General features: G+C 39.4%; 1 protein-coding gene across 1 annotated transcript; it reads left to right on the top strand.

The window, feature by feature from the left end:
- The first annotated feature begins 2141 nt into the window (after positions 1 to 2141).
- Positions 2142 to 11194, top strand: LOC132095903 (fucolectin-like). Its single transcript, XM_059501000.1, has 5 exons — positions 2142 to 2157; positions 10074 to 10353; positions 10457 to 10596; positions 10892 to 10983; positions 11054 to 11194. Exons 1-5 carry the CDS (start codon positions 2142 to 2144, stop codon positions 11192 to 11194), a joined length of 669 nt encoding a protein of 222 aa, XP_059356983.1.
- Positions 11195 to 13483: the final 2289 nt, after the last annotated feature.

Here is a 13483-nt window from a genome sequence, read left to right as displayed (position 1 = left end):
TAATCATAAGAAAAATCTATTTAAGTTGCAAAATACTAATAATCATCATTCTGTGTTTCTCATTTTAAGGCTTTTTCTCAGTTCAAACGAAGGCAGAGAAAGAAGGTGAGATTTTGTGAATTAAACACTATTTCATCTTTTGTTAGTGATTTTGTGCTGCTCTGAAACATTTTTAGACACATGGTGAAAACTCATGGACTTAAATATCCCAGCAGGGCTAAATTGCAAATAAGGTTTTCCTTTGAACTTATTCCAGTGAATGTAGCAACATGGGGAACAGCCGAGCTATCAATGTTATATTACGACTGGTATGCCCAAAATGCTCTGGATGGGTCAATCTACACCTGTAGCAGTACTCCATGGCAAACTGACCCGTGGTGGAGACTGGACCTGATGAAGATGTACAGTGTGAACAGAGTGACCATCACTAGCAAACCCGACTGTACCTCATGTGAAAGCTGGTTAAACGGGGCAGAGATTCGGATTGGGAATGTTTCTTCAAATGTTTCCACTAACCCAGTGTGAGTCTCTTTGATTTATTCTTATATTCTGATTTTGGTCAGTCGGTCAGTAGCTTCATCTACATACAGGGGATTTGTTATGTGGGGTGGGCATGCGCGTAATTTGCACGGGGGTTACGGGGGTCATGACCCCCCCAAAAATCAGATCCAGCTAATATAACCCCCCCAATATCATCACATCATTCAGATTAAAATAGATATGAAATATTCAGAATGAATACTTTTGTTCATTTTCTTTATTAATTTCATTTGCCAGCAAGAAAGATAGTATCATATTTTAAATAATCTGTAATGTACCCCCCGCCCACCGCACCGATTTGGTATTACCAAAGTCTCTGGTATTACCCAACCCGCTTTCAGTACCAAGTTTGTTCACTATTTTGCGCAGTCGATGGGATGACTGGTTGGAGAAAGCTGACGGAAAGATGAAAAGGACACTGAAAGGCAGCCAGACAACGATTTTTCATTGTTTGTCGACACCAGCCAAAAAAAAAGAAAAAAGAAAAAAACGGAGGTACCCTTAAAAAAATCCTGACCAAACGGAGGTACCCTTAAGTTAGCTGTTAAGTTAGCTCAGCGTTTCTCAAAGTGTGGGGAATAGAAACATGACAAACAGGTTTTGTGCCCATCTTTTAAATTCCGTTATTTATTGACCATACACTCAAAACAAAGACACATTTAAATGTAAGCCTTGACGTTACTTAACATCTTCACACGTAAGTTTAAAAGTATTTCAAGGCTACCGTTATTGATCGTAGTATCGCTTTATGGTTCCCATGGAGACGCGCCATTCATTGCTTGTCACACCGTAGCCACAATAGTGCTGAATGACTGATGATCTGCTTTTATTTCCTTTTTTATTCAAAATTTCACAAATGTGTTAGCTATAGCAGGATATATCTGATATTCCGATTGTCAAATATGTGCAAGTGGATGTGTTTTGTTGTTCAAACACCTTTATAACGATCGCATTACTTGAGCTGTATGCGCAACGTATTTTAGGTATCTATCTTATTAAAATACCTAAAAAAAATACGTACATTATTAGGAATTTACCACCTCTGGTTCAATTTGAGATTATGTTGGCTGGCTAGATGTTCGTTTGCCAGTGTCCTATGAGGTAAAGCCAGAGGGTGCCAGGGGCTGTGTAGAACCAATGTCACTGAATTGTAACTGCTGTTTGCTCCAATACAGTCACCCGTTTTGGGGGGGAATGCATAATTAAATTATGCAAATTAGCATGTTACCTTTTACACATGAAAATAATACAATAAATTAATAAATAAATAAATATGCCGCGAGTTTAACCCCCCCAATGGTAGACCCAAAGTTACGCCCTTGGGGGTTGGGGTGGGGTATCTTGTTCTCTGTGCTTTCAGGCTTTCGAGGGGTGAACATGTCTATGCAAATCCTACAAAATCTTATGTCAATTGAGAAACTGTAAAATATAACATATTGAGCAACGTCTCTGTTATGTGTGCCGGAGCATAACCCTGGACAACACAGCACTATTTAACCCCTGTAGCACCCCCATTAGTACTCTTGTGAGAGAAGGCTGATCTTAGTTCTTTTAAGATCTGATATGCGCTCAGATGTATGTTATTTTAATAAGAGCAAAAGATGAATCAGATTGCAGGTATTCTCAAATATTCCTACAGTAGTAAAGAGAAACAAATTAACTGAATGAATAAAAACTTTACTGAATATATATGTACTGTATATTAGTTCTGTAAAACGATTATGATTTTTTTCTTAAATTAATTGATGAATCCAACCTAAGATTCAAGTTTTTAAATATACTTTTTTTGCAATAATTTCACAATCAGTCTTCAAATTAATACAGAAACAACAAAGACAGTGTATTTTTTTATATTTGTTTAATGGCATCTTTTTAATCCGCGTATCACAAATACCAATACTGATGTCTTGTTTTCTCCCCTGATATTTTACCATTGACTAGCCATTCATCATTACAATTTAATTGAGAGCTATCAATTTAAAAAATGTATTTGACTTTAAAAAATAACAACTTCTAATTTATGTGAACTTAATTTTCACATAGTTATCTACCTGTGCCCTTCACAAGTAGGAAATATACAGAAACTGAATCTTTAAATCTACAAAAGTTATTGATTTCCTCTTTTTTTCTTCTTCTTTTGTTCTTTGATTAACGGACAACAAATATAACCAATAACAATTATTTTTAACTTGTTAAACTGAAAAAAAAAAGAATAAAATAAATAAATATATGCATTAATAGCATTAATTTTGACAGCACAAATATATATGTAAAACTGGCAAACAATATGTCAATTTTTGTCAAAACTAATTTTCAAAAGACAAATGACAGTGTAACTCTTAACCAAACAAACTATAATAGCAGGTACAAATCAAATAATCAAATACTACTGACATCTAGGACTGTTAAAATGGCTGAAAATCTTCAAATTTATTTCTGGAATATTAGCATTCGAATTATATTCAAATTCGGATGGAATCAACAAACAGAACTAACAAATATTGCTACAAGTGTGACTGCATCATATAATAATTGCTATTAATAATGTTCATCGTCTAGCTGACTACGACTTGTATTATTTTTTTTATGAAAAATCATGTCATTCGTGCACAAACTGACAGTCACCACTTATAAGCTACTACTAAATATTGTAGAAATGTAATTTTCTGTAAAGTTGCTTTGTAACGATTTGAATTGTAAAAAGCGCTATACAAATAAACTTGAATTGAATTGAATTGAAATTCTAAACGCAATACTTAATGTTAGAGGGAAAAAAGTATTGTATTGTCTGCTATGCCCACAAGAGGGCACATGTGAGCGCAATAAGCAATTATAAACCAAATCAAGTATCTATTATTGAAATTTAATGCCATTCACTTTTTAATGTGAATAACTTTTCAAACAATTGTTCTGAAAATATAATTTCCTTAATATACAGAAAAGGAAAATTAGGTAACAAAAGTGTATAAAACTGTGTATTTTGTAAGTGTATCAGCTAGCTGAGAAAACCCGCTTCAACAGATAGCATAATGTTTGTACTACATGAACATAAAATAGCAAACTGCCATTCAGAAACAATTTGCTCACCCACAATTCGCAAAACTCCTGGGGATGAAAGGAATGCATGTGCGTTCTCAAGTTAGATGTTGTAGAGTGAATTAGCAAAGTTTCTTACACAACTTACAAATGGTGTGGTTTTGTCAATAATTTCACCTCTAACGCTCCAGAAAAAAAAGGAACGCCACACACTTTTAGACGTTTTGGCATAAGCAAGATTCTCTCAGAATCCGAGTCTTTTTCCACCATTTTTCAAATGAACAATGCACCCGATAATGATGGCCACTTTTGAAACACCACTTTATGAAGCTCCGAAACCTTTGTGAATCAGTTGTTTCAAAACAGTGGTTCGGAGCGCATATCAAAATGCCAACGTCACGTGATTTCAATAAACGAGACTTCGCTACGTCATAACTGTTTAGAAATTTCATTAGTTTGCCTTAGGGGGGCGATCTCTGTGAACCCGTCAAGTCTGATCAATTTGTAGACATTTTTAATGAGACATTTGTGTAATTAAAAGAGGAGTAGTAATGAATAATCTCTTACAGGCATGTTTAGACAAACTCTCCTTAAAACAAACAAAACTAGCTCTTGCAAACTAATAATAATTATTTTAAAGATGCATTGGCCCATTATAAAGACACTTCATTTTTAATGGTATTTTATTATTTTGATTGCATTTAATATATACAACTTTCAAGAAAGCATTTTCATTGGGTTTGTAAAAGCAGTTTTTATGCATGTTTTGGTCTTAGGAGTTTTTGTTTCCAGCAGGCATCACCAGCATGTGGTGTTTTGAGCGCTTCGAAACAGTGAATCATTTTGTAAAGCAATTGGTTCAATTGATTCGAAGCTTTGAAATGTTTTGTTTCTCCCATCAATAGCACCCACACCGCGCTGTACTAGACAACAAACTTACAGCAAACCGCACCAGTTACATCATCATCATGACGCACGGCTCTTGACACACATACAATTTGAATGCACAGTTTTTGCATTTGAATTGGCCTTTTTTTAATTCAACAAATATTTGAAATTAGATTTATATATATATATATATATATATATATATATATATATATTTTTTTTTTTTTTTTTTTTTTGACAGCCCTATTGTGCTATCAGGGTAATATCTTTCTAAAATGTCAGATCGCGTCACACAGGCAAATCTCTCAGAGCACTAGACCGGGTATTCAGTGATGATCACAGAATGAATAACAGCCTTCTCACTCTTTCATCTTTCTCCAGATGTGCTGTAGTTTCTACTATTCCAACAGGAGCTACCTACAGCTACTCGTGTCATGGGATGGAGGGACGTTATATTATTGTGAATAATCCTGGACCTTCAAAGTGTGTTACTCCCTGTGAAGTGGGAGTCTATGTGATTTTTCCAGGTAATTCAGAGCTACTTAACAACCTGCGCCTGTATTTTATCTTACCACAAAGAGTTATCCTAAATAGCAGTGAAAGTTTTAAGCTAGTTTAGCTAGTTAAGAGAGTTTTCTTTTAAAACCTATTCACAAAGCTGCTGAGACAAACTTTTATTAAGGAATAGAGAGTAGTTTTAAGATTAGAGTAAGGGGGCGGGGTTGACCTTATTGCTATGTATGATGTCAGCATATTTAATAACTATGCATATAGTGATTGGTTGATAGTCTCTGTCAGAGATTTATTCATGGAAAAGTGTAAAACATGATATTATAAAACCATATTAAAATAAAGGTTTCAAATAAAAGTGTTAATTGCCACATTCAAATAAATATTTTAAAATGCAGGCTAAGTGTCACTAATTAAACAAGTATATGTTCAGATAATTCACAGCATCTTACATGTATGCTTCTTCTAAACAATTAGTAGATATGCATATGAATAGCCTTTTAATTAACAGAGTGGAATAATCATGGCTGAACATTTTGTTGTGTATTTGGTGTAATATTTGTGTTTACGTGGTTTAAGGTTCATAATGTACATTATTGTTGCTCCTCTATGCCCCACCTTTCTGAAACGCATTGATTTTTACAAAGATAATCATTCTGAAAAGCGAGGTGTGCTCTGATTGGCTGAATACCTCAAGCGTGTCACGGAAATGTTTCACCCCTCACCATACTCAATGCTACTCTACATTGCCCAAAACTCATGTTTGAATCATCAGCGGTAAATTCTTTAAATAAAAAAATATGTACTTACAGGCTGTGAGCCGGAAAGGCCAGACTGTCCTTGCAAAGATGGAACTGCCCCACTTACTCAACTGCAAAATGATTATTTTGTCAAAAATAGCGACTTTATTCAGTTGTTATTTTTGTTTTCTTCGTGTACAAAAAGTATTGTCGTCGCTTCATAATGTTACGGTTGAATCACTGATGGTAGATGGACTATTCTGACGATGCTTTCCGTACATTTCTGGACCTTGGCACTGTTATTTATTTGACAGTCTATGGGACAGTGTCAAAGTGTCTGTTCTGTGTTTCCCTGGGTCTCCACTAGTGGTCTCACTTACCCATAGGCACCTCACCGCAGGCACTACAATTCCCACAAGGCCTTGTCCCTTCATCACAGTAATTGCACACCTGTTAATTGCACTCAGGTGTCTTCACTTCATAGTCATTATCCTGCCTATTTATACCGGTCTGTTTGCTGTTTGTTTCATGGAGTCGTTACTTTCCGTCACCTAGTTTCCCCACGGTCCCTTGTGGTTCTAGTTTCTTGTTTCCTGTTTGTTTTGTTTTTGGACGGATGTTTCTGGTTATGACCTTTTGCCTGTTTTTGGATTTTGGATCACCCAATAAAACTCACATTGCTCTTGGATCTCTCGTCTCCTGTGTTCCCGATCGTTACAGAAGGACACCATCATGTCTAGATCCAGCAGTGTGGGACTTCGTGTCCGTTCCCCAGCCAGTGTGGAGGAGCGGAGGGCGAAGTTCCTCAAATGAACCACCCTCCGTCAAGAGGGGAATGAGGTGGGTGGTGTGGCACAAGTGTTTTGGACCCTGGCGGGTGGAATGGGATATAATGATGCGGCCCTGAAAGACCTTTTCAACGCCGGTCTGGATAACCCTGTGCCAGAAAGGGAAATGGATCAGCTGGACGCCTTTGATTTTTGGGGGTTCATTTTGTACCTACAACATCAGTCTCCGTGGGATACCCCAGCCACACCTGTCTCTCCCGGTGGGATGGCCGACTCTAGACCAGGGTCTACAGACAGGAGGACCGCCAGCCCAGCACCACTGCACAATATGGCCGCCAGCCCAGCGCCACAGCACAAGGTGGTCGCCAGCACAGCGCCATGGCACAAGCTGGCCGCCAGCCCAGCGCCACTGCACATTATGGCCGCCAGCCAAGCGCCACAGCACAAGGTGGTCGCCAGCCCAGCACCACAGCTCAAGGTGTCCGCCATCCCAGCGCCACAGCACAAGATGGCCGACGGACCAGAGCCATGGCACAAGATGGCCGCCTGTCCAGCGCCTCTGCACAAGATGACAGCCACAGTTGACCCTCCAGAGTCGAGTCAGGTTCCCGTTGACCCTCCAGAGTCGAGTCAGGTTCCCGTTGACCCTCCAGAGTTGAGTCAGGTTCCCGTTGACCCTCCAGAGTCAGGTCAAGTCACCATTGACACTGCAGAGTCAGGTCATGTCACCATTGACACTCATGATTTAAGCACTACCACAGTTAGACCTCAGGAGTCAAGTCAAGTCACCAGTGTTCTTCATGGGCAAAGTCAAGTCACCATTGATCTTCATGAGCAAATGCAAGTCACCATTGATCTTCATGGGCAAAGTCAAGTCACCATTGATCTTCATGAGCAAATGCAAGTCACCATTGATCTTCATGAGCAGAGTCAAGTCATCAATGATCTTCATGAGCAGAGTCAAGTCACCAATGATCTTCATGAATCCAGTCTAAACACCACGGATCTACCAGAGTCTCTCAACATCTCTGCTGAACTACCAGAGTCTCTCCACGTCTCTGCTGAACTACCAGAGTCTCTCCTCGTCTCTGCATAACTATCAGAGCCTCTCCACATCTCTGCTGAACTACCAGAGCATCTCCATGTCTCTGATGAACTACCAGAGCCTCTCCACGTCTCTGCTGAACTACCAGATCCTCTCCATGTCTCTGCTGAACTACCAGAGCCTCTCCACGTCTCTGCTAAACTACCGGAGCCTCTCCTCGTCTCTGCGGAACTTCCACAGCCTCGTCACGTCTCTGCTGAACTACCAGAGCCTCTCCTCGTTTCTGCGGAACTTCCACAGCCTTGTCACATCTCAGCCAAACTCTCTGAGCGCTCGACTTATCCTGTCGTGGCCACGGAGGCCATCCTTAACCTGTTCATGTTCTCTGTTTCAGACTTGCCTAGCCAGACTTGCTCTCCTGTGTCATCGATCCCACTGTGCTGGTCTTCGGCGCCGCCCTGGTGGGCTCCTGTCCTGACCGCACAGCTGTGGTTGTCTTCTGCGCCGCCCTGGTGGGCTTCTGTCTTGACCGCACGGCTGTGGTGGTCTTCTGCGCTGCCCTGGTGGGCTTCTGTGTTGACGGCACGGCTGTGGTGGTCTTCTGCGCCGCCCTGTTGGCTTCTGTCTCGACCGCACGGCTGTGGTGGTTTTCTGCGCCGCCCTGGTGGGCTTATGTCTCGACCGCACGGATGTGGTGGTCTTCTGCGCAGCCCTGGTGCGTTTCTGTCTTGACCGCAGGGCTCTAGTTCCACCTGATCCACCTGGGATACTTGCCCTGTCGGCTCGGCCCTGGGCCCCGAACTTTCTGTTCCCTCCTGGTCTTGTGTTTTGTTTCTTGTTTTTTTTTTCTATCTGTTTCCTTCTGTGGACCTGGCCCTCCATCCCTCCCTCTTGTCCTCTGCTGGTCCACCTCCCTCCTGGTCTCCTTGTTTTTGTGTTTTGCACTTCCTCTATCTGTTTCCCTCTATGACCTGGCCCTCCGTCCCTCCCCCTGGTCCTCCACCGGTCCACCTCCCTCCTGGTCTCCTTGTTTTTGTGTTTTGCACTTCCTCTATCTGTTTCCCTCTATTACCTGGCCCTCCGTCCCTCCCCCTGGTCCTCCGCCAGTCCACCTCCCTCCTGGTCTCTGTGTTCCTTGGGTTGTTCTTATCTTCGGGTGGAGCATCTGGTAGCTGCTCCGTAGAGGAGGGGGTAATGTCACGGTGTCTGTTCTGTGTTTCCCTGGGTCTCCACTAGTGGTCTCACTTCCCCATAGGCACCTCACCACAGGCACTACAATTCCCACAAGGCCTTGTCCCTTCATCACAGTAATTGCACACCTGCTAATTGCACTCAGGTGTCTTCACTTCACAGTCATTATCCTGCCTAGTTATACCGGTCTGTTTGCTGTTTGTTTCATGGAGTCCTCACTTTCCGTCACCTAGTTTCCCCGCAGTCCCTTGTGGTTCTAGTTTCTTGTTTCTTGTTTCCTGTTTGTTTTGTTTTTGGACGGATGTTTCTGGTTATGACCTTTTGCCTGTTTTTGGATTTTGATTTTGGATTACCCAATAAAACTCACACTGCTCTTGGATCTCTCGTCTCCTGTGTTCCCGATCGTTACAGACAGTCACAAGCCTCCCTGTTTTCATTCAAAATTTCTTAAATTGTTTTCAAAAGATGAAAGAAGCTTTTACAGGTTTGGAACGACATGTGGGTAATTGATTTATGACAAAATTTTCATTTTGCGGTGGAGTATCCCTTCAAAGTGATATACCCTTTTAAAAGCTCATTATCATCAAATGTTTCTAAAATGTTAACATTCCAAGGCAACAGCCATTTTAGGAATAGTTTATGCTTTGGTCTTAGTGACTTAGGAGTCTTCACTTCACTACTCCTACTGTTTCACAGATTTAGGAGCTAGTTTTAGCACTAAAATGCTTTGTGAAAAACAATAAGAGCAAAAATTTAGGAGTAATACATTTAGGACTGACGCCCATTATTTTTAAGGTTTTATCTTAAATAGGAGGGTTATGAGTTACTCTCAGCCATATTTTATTTTATTTTATTATTATTATTATTATTATTATTATTATTATTATTATTATTATTATTATTAATGTGATTAAGGGCCCTTGTCTAAACCCTTTCCATGCAAATTTGACTTTATAAGAAATTCTCATTTCATTAAAGTGGTTTTTAATATAGTTCCAAATAAATGAGCATCATCACGTCACTGCAGCTGTCTTTACTCCTGAGACAGGATACACATTCACATTGACTGGACCGGCCTGGAATAAAAGCTTTTATAATGCTATTTGAGCATATCACAACATTTATGGGACAGTCATGTCAGATTTTGTTGATGACTTTAAATGTTATTTAAATGCATGTGTGGCAGTCAGTTTTAGGGTTTTCAGGATTTCTCCATTCAGGTAGATAGGACTTTGTCTTAGATGACTGATTGAAGAAAATCTCCCCTCAAAATGAGTTGAAGGAGTATAAAATATGCAGATTAAAACCGTTTCTTAACACTATGACATCTTCCAGGTAATTTGGCAACTGGAAGAAACGTCACACAGTCGTCAACCAATGGCAGCTGGATCAGTGAACAGGCCATTGATTTCAATCCAGGAATCATAAAACAGTCGTCAGCATGTTCCTCAACCAATGCTCAGACTAACCCCTGGTGGAGGGTGGATCTGAGTTATATTTACAGAGTAAGTAGCGTCGTAATCACAAACAGACTAGACTGCTGTCCAGAACGAATAAACGGAGCTGAGATTCGCATCGGAAACTCTCTGGAGAACAACACCAACAACAATCCCATGTGAGCTTCTCTTTCAGTGGCTTAAAATCCATAAAAATCCCTGAAAACACACATAAAGAAAGACTAGAAGTCTAAATTATGTTGTCTCTGTGTCTCTCTTCAGATGCGCTGTGATTTCTAGCATTCCAGCTGGTGTTTCCTCCACCTACATTTGTAACAATATGGAGGGTCGATACGTGAATCTGATCATTCCTGGAGATTCAAGGGTTCTTACTCTGTGTGAGGTGGAGGTCTATGGAGAAGGTGTGGTCAAACAGATTTAATGTTTTTGGAAATGGCTATTAATAGCTTTATTCATTTTTTTAAATGCTATTTATTAGTTGAAAATGTGAAACTACAACAATTGCATGCTCTCAGCTTTCAGTAGTTCACTACATGAAACACATTTGTATTTGTCACTAAACTATGTCTTATTGTATTGTACCTGTATTTTATTTAATCTAGGTCTAGGTCTTTTTTGTTGTTATTGTTTTAGATTGTGTAGTTTTTACACCGAATTCCCTTCATTCTCTGTATGTTCACTCATGTGCCCTTTCAGGTCCTTTACTGAAGAGAACTTTCCTGAAGTTGAAACTGAAGTCCAGTTGGAGTCTGTCTGATCCTGCGGTGAGAGTCCAGCTCCTGTCACAGGTGAGAGAGCTCAGGAAACACAGATATCTGAGCTCACTGAGAGCACTTTTAAGAGATCTGCTCATTTCAGCTCCAGTCTGTTTTGGTGGAACGAGGGTTTTCTGACGTGACGCTGCAATGGTCTCAACCGCCAGAACAGGAAGTGATGCGGAAGGAAGCTGCACCAGGTGTGTGTTCAGACAAACACTGGAAAACTGAAAAGGAATGTTGATTTCTAAATAAAACTATTAAAATTTAAATGCATATAATACAAATGATTTGGAAAGTGATGTTTTTATGATGTAATGAACTGTTTTATTTGCAGCTCAATATGCTGTAAGGAAGAGATGATGATGATGATGATGATGATGATGATGATGATGGGGAAACCTAAACTAACAACTCTCTTCAGATCAGCTTTGACTTTTCTTTATTTATAAGCTCGAATATTCTCCAGTCCTCGATGTTGATCACAATAAAGGTGTACATGAAAACTGAAACAAAATGATTTCTGCAAAGCTGTGTTGAGCAACAACAACAGTTGCTTTGACGACAGTTTAAATATTAAAAATAAAATACTAAAAGGTTTACAGCATGGGCGTAGAATACACTGTCTAGAATATAGAATATGCATAGTATATACTGTTGTCAGAGCAGTTTGTTGGGTCTAGGTTGGGTCTTGTTGTATCGTATCATATCGTATCGTATCGTGAATGTCATACCTGTTCTCTGCTCAGTTCTCCTGCTGCTGCGGTCACTACTACTTTTGTCTGTGGTGCTCATCTGTGAGCTGGAAACGGAGCTTCTTTCTTTGCATGTGGCTGCCAACCCTAGACTGTCTTCTACTGACTCAGCCTGACAAGTTTATTTACATTTACATTACATTTAGTCATTTAGCAGAAACTTTTATCTAAAGCAACTTACAAATGAGGACAATGGAAGCAATCAAAATCAACAAGATAGCAATGACATGCAAGTGCTATTACAAGTCTCAGTTAGCTTAAAACAGTACATGTAGCAAGGTTTTTATTGTTATTATTATTATTACATAACAGATAAAAGGAAAGCTGATAGAATAGAAAAAAAATAGAGCAGGGTTTTAAGAAAACAAAGTATTTAGTAAATGAGTAGAGTGTAAGTCTAAAAAGGGTAGTTTACCCTGAGTTTCTTCCAGATCTGAATCCACCGTGAGTGGCAGGCTGCCTTTGTTCTTTTTAAGCAATAAAATTTCTGTTTCTGTACCTGCTTTCACTTTTGGGTCGTCTGTTTCTATTGAAAATAATTGCTCTAAATGACAATATTTGTTTTATTTGAAATTTGGAAGAAATGTCAATAGTTTGCAGAATACTGAAACAGATTCATATAAATAATAAATCCAGAGGAATTGATAATGTTGCAGTGGTCTCTTTTCTTCTAGAACTGTAAAGAAAGAAGAAAAAAAAGTCATGACATTTGACTAGTATGGTAACCCATACTCAGAACTGGTGCTCTGCATTTAACCCATCCAAGTGCACGCACACAGCAGTGAGAAGTGAACACACTGTGAACACACACCCGGAGCACTGAACACACACACACACACACACACACCCGGAGCAGTGGGCAGCTATATATCCGGCGCCCGGGGAGCAACTGGGGGTTCAGTGCCTTGCTCAAGGGCACTTCAGTCATTAGTATTTAGGGTGGAAGAGAACACTGTTCATTCATGTGTGATGTCATGTGACTGTGGGAAAATGTGACAGTGTCACTGAAATTTCAAACACCTGTTGTGGGTAGGGGTTGTCAGGGAAAGAAGGGGGTAAGTTTGGGAGCACTTTTTATTTATTATATATTTTATTAGATATTTATTTAATCCTTTGTCTTGATAAACTGTAAACATTTTCCACCCGTTTCAATTATAATAATAATAATAATGATAATAAACATTTTGTGGCAGCCTTAAAATTTTATATTAAATCAACTTAAAAGTACAAGTCATTTCAACTCATTTAAATCTTGCCTAATGCTGAATTGCTTTATTGAAGTTAAATTGACTTTACAATATTTGCTGTTTCAACTTCAGTTCAAAAGTTTTTACATTAAATTTCTTGTTATGATAATGTAAACTTTATTTTAGAACACCTCTTTGAAACATTTATTTGTTTATTTTTTTGTTTATAAAAAGGTATACATATAAAGACAGTGCACAACCTACCTGTGTATGCTAATGTGTGAATGCCAGTATATGTATACAATCAGGGCACAAAAATTGCAAAAAGGTGCCAAGAAACTGTCATACAAAGTTGAAAATATACTCATATCTCATGAGAAAAAACCGCTGAGCAAAGCTTGAAAAAAAATAATCTGTCAATTACAGTCCTTTTTTTTCTTGAACATTTCAAAAAAGAAAGGTGTCCTGCAGTGCATAATCGTAGTGTTCGTATTAGGAGGCCAGCTTGCTCGCCCTTCTTGTGTGTATGAAGTGTCTCACTATGGGCCTTTAAAATCAGAAAATAACAGAGGAAAAATTAGTAACAGTTGG

This window comes from Carassius carassius, chromosome 2 (assembly GCF_963082965.1).
Source record: "Carassius carassius chromosome 2, fCarCar2.1, whole genome shotgun sequence".
Taxonomy (NCBI): domain Eukaryota; kingdom Metazoa; phylum Chordata; class Actinopteri; order Cypriniformes; family Cyprinidae; genus Carassius; species Carassius carassius.
The sequence above is the reverse complement of the archived record's forward strand: the minus strand, read 5'-3'. Positions and strand labels throughout refer to the sequence as shown.

What these genes read in the sequence shown, in the direction of transcription:
- LOC132095903 (XM_059501000.1), top strand. An exon ending in AACACCAACAACAATCCCAT is followed by an intron (nt 10,354 to 10,456) that starts GTGAGCTTCTCT and finishes GTCTCTCTTCAG; the next exon opens with ATGCGCTGTGATTTCTAGCA. An exon ending in GGTGGAGGTCTATGGAGAAG is followed by an intron (nt 10,597 to 10,891) that starts GTGTGGTCAAAC and finishes GTGCCCTTTCAG; the next exon opens with GTCCTTTACTGAAGAGAACT.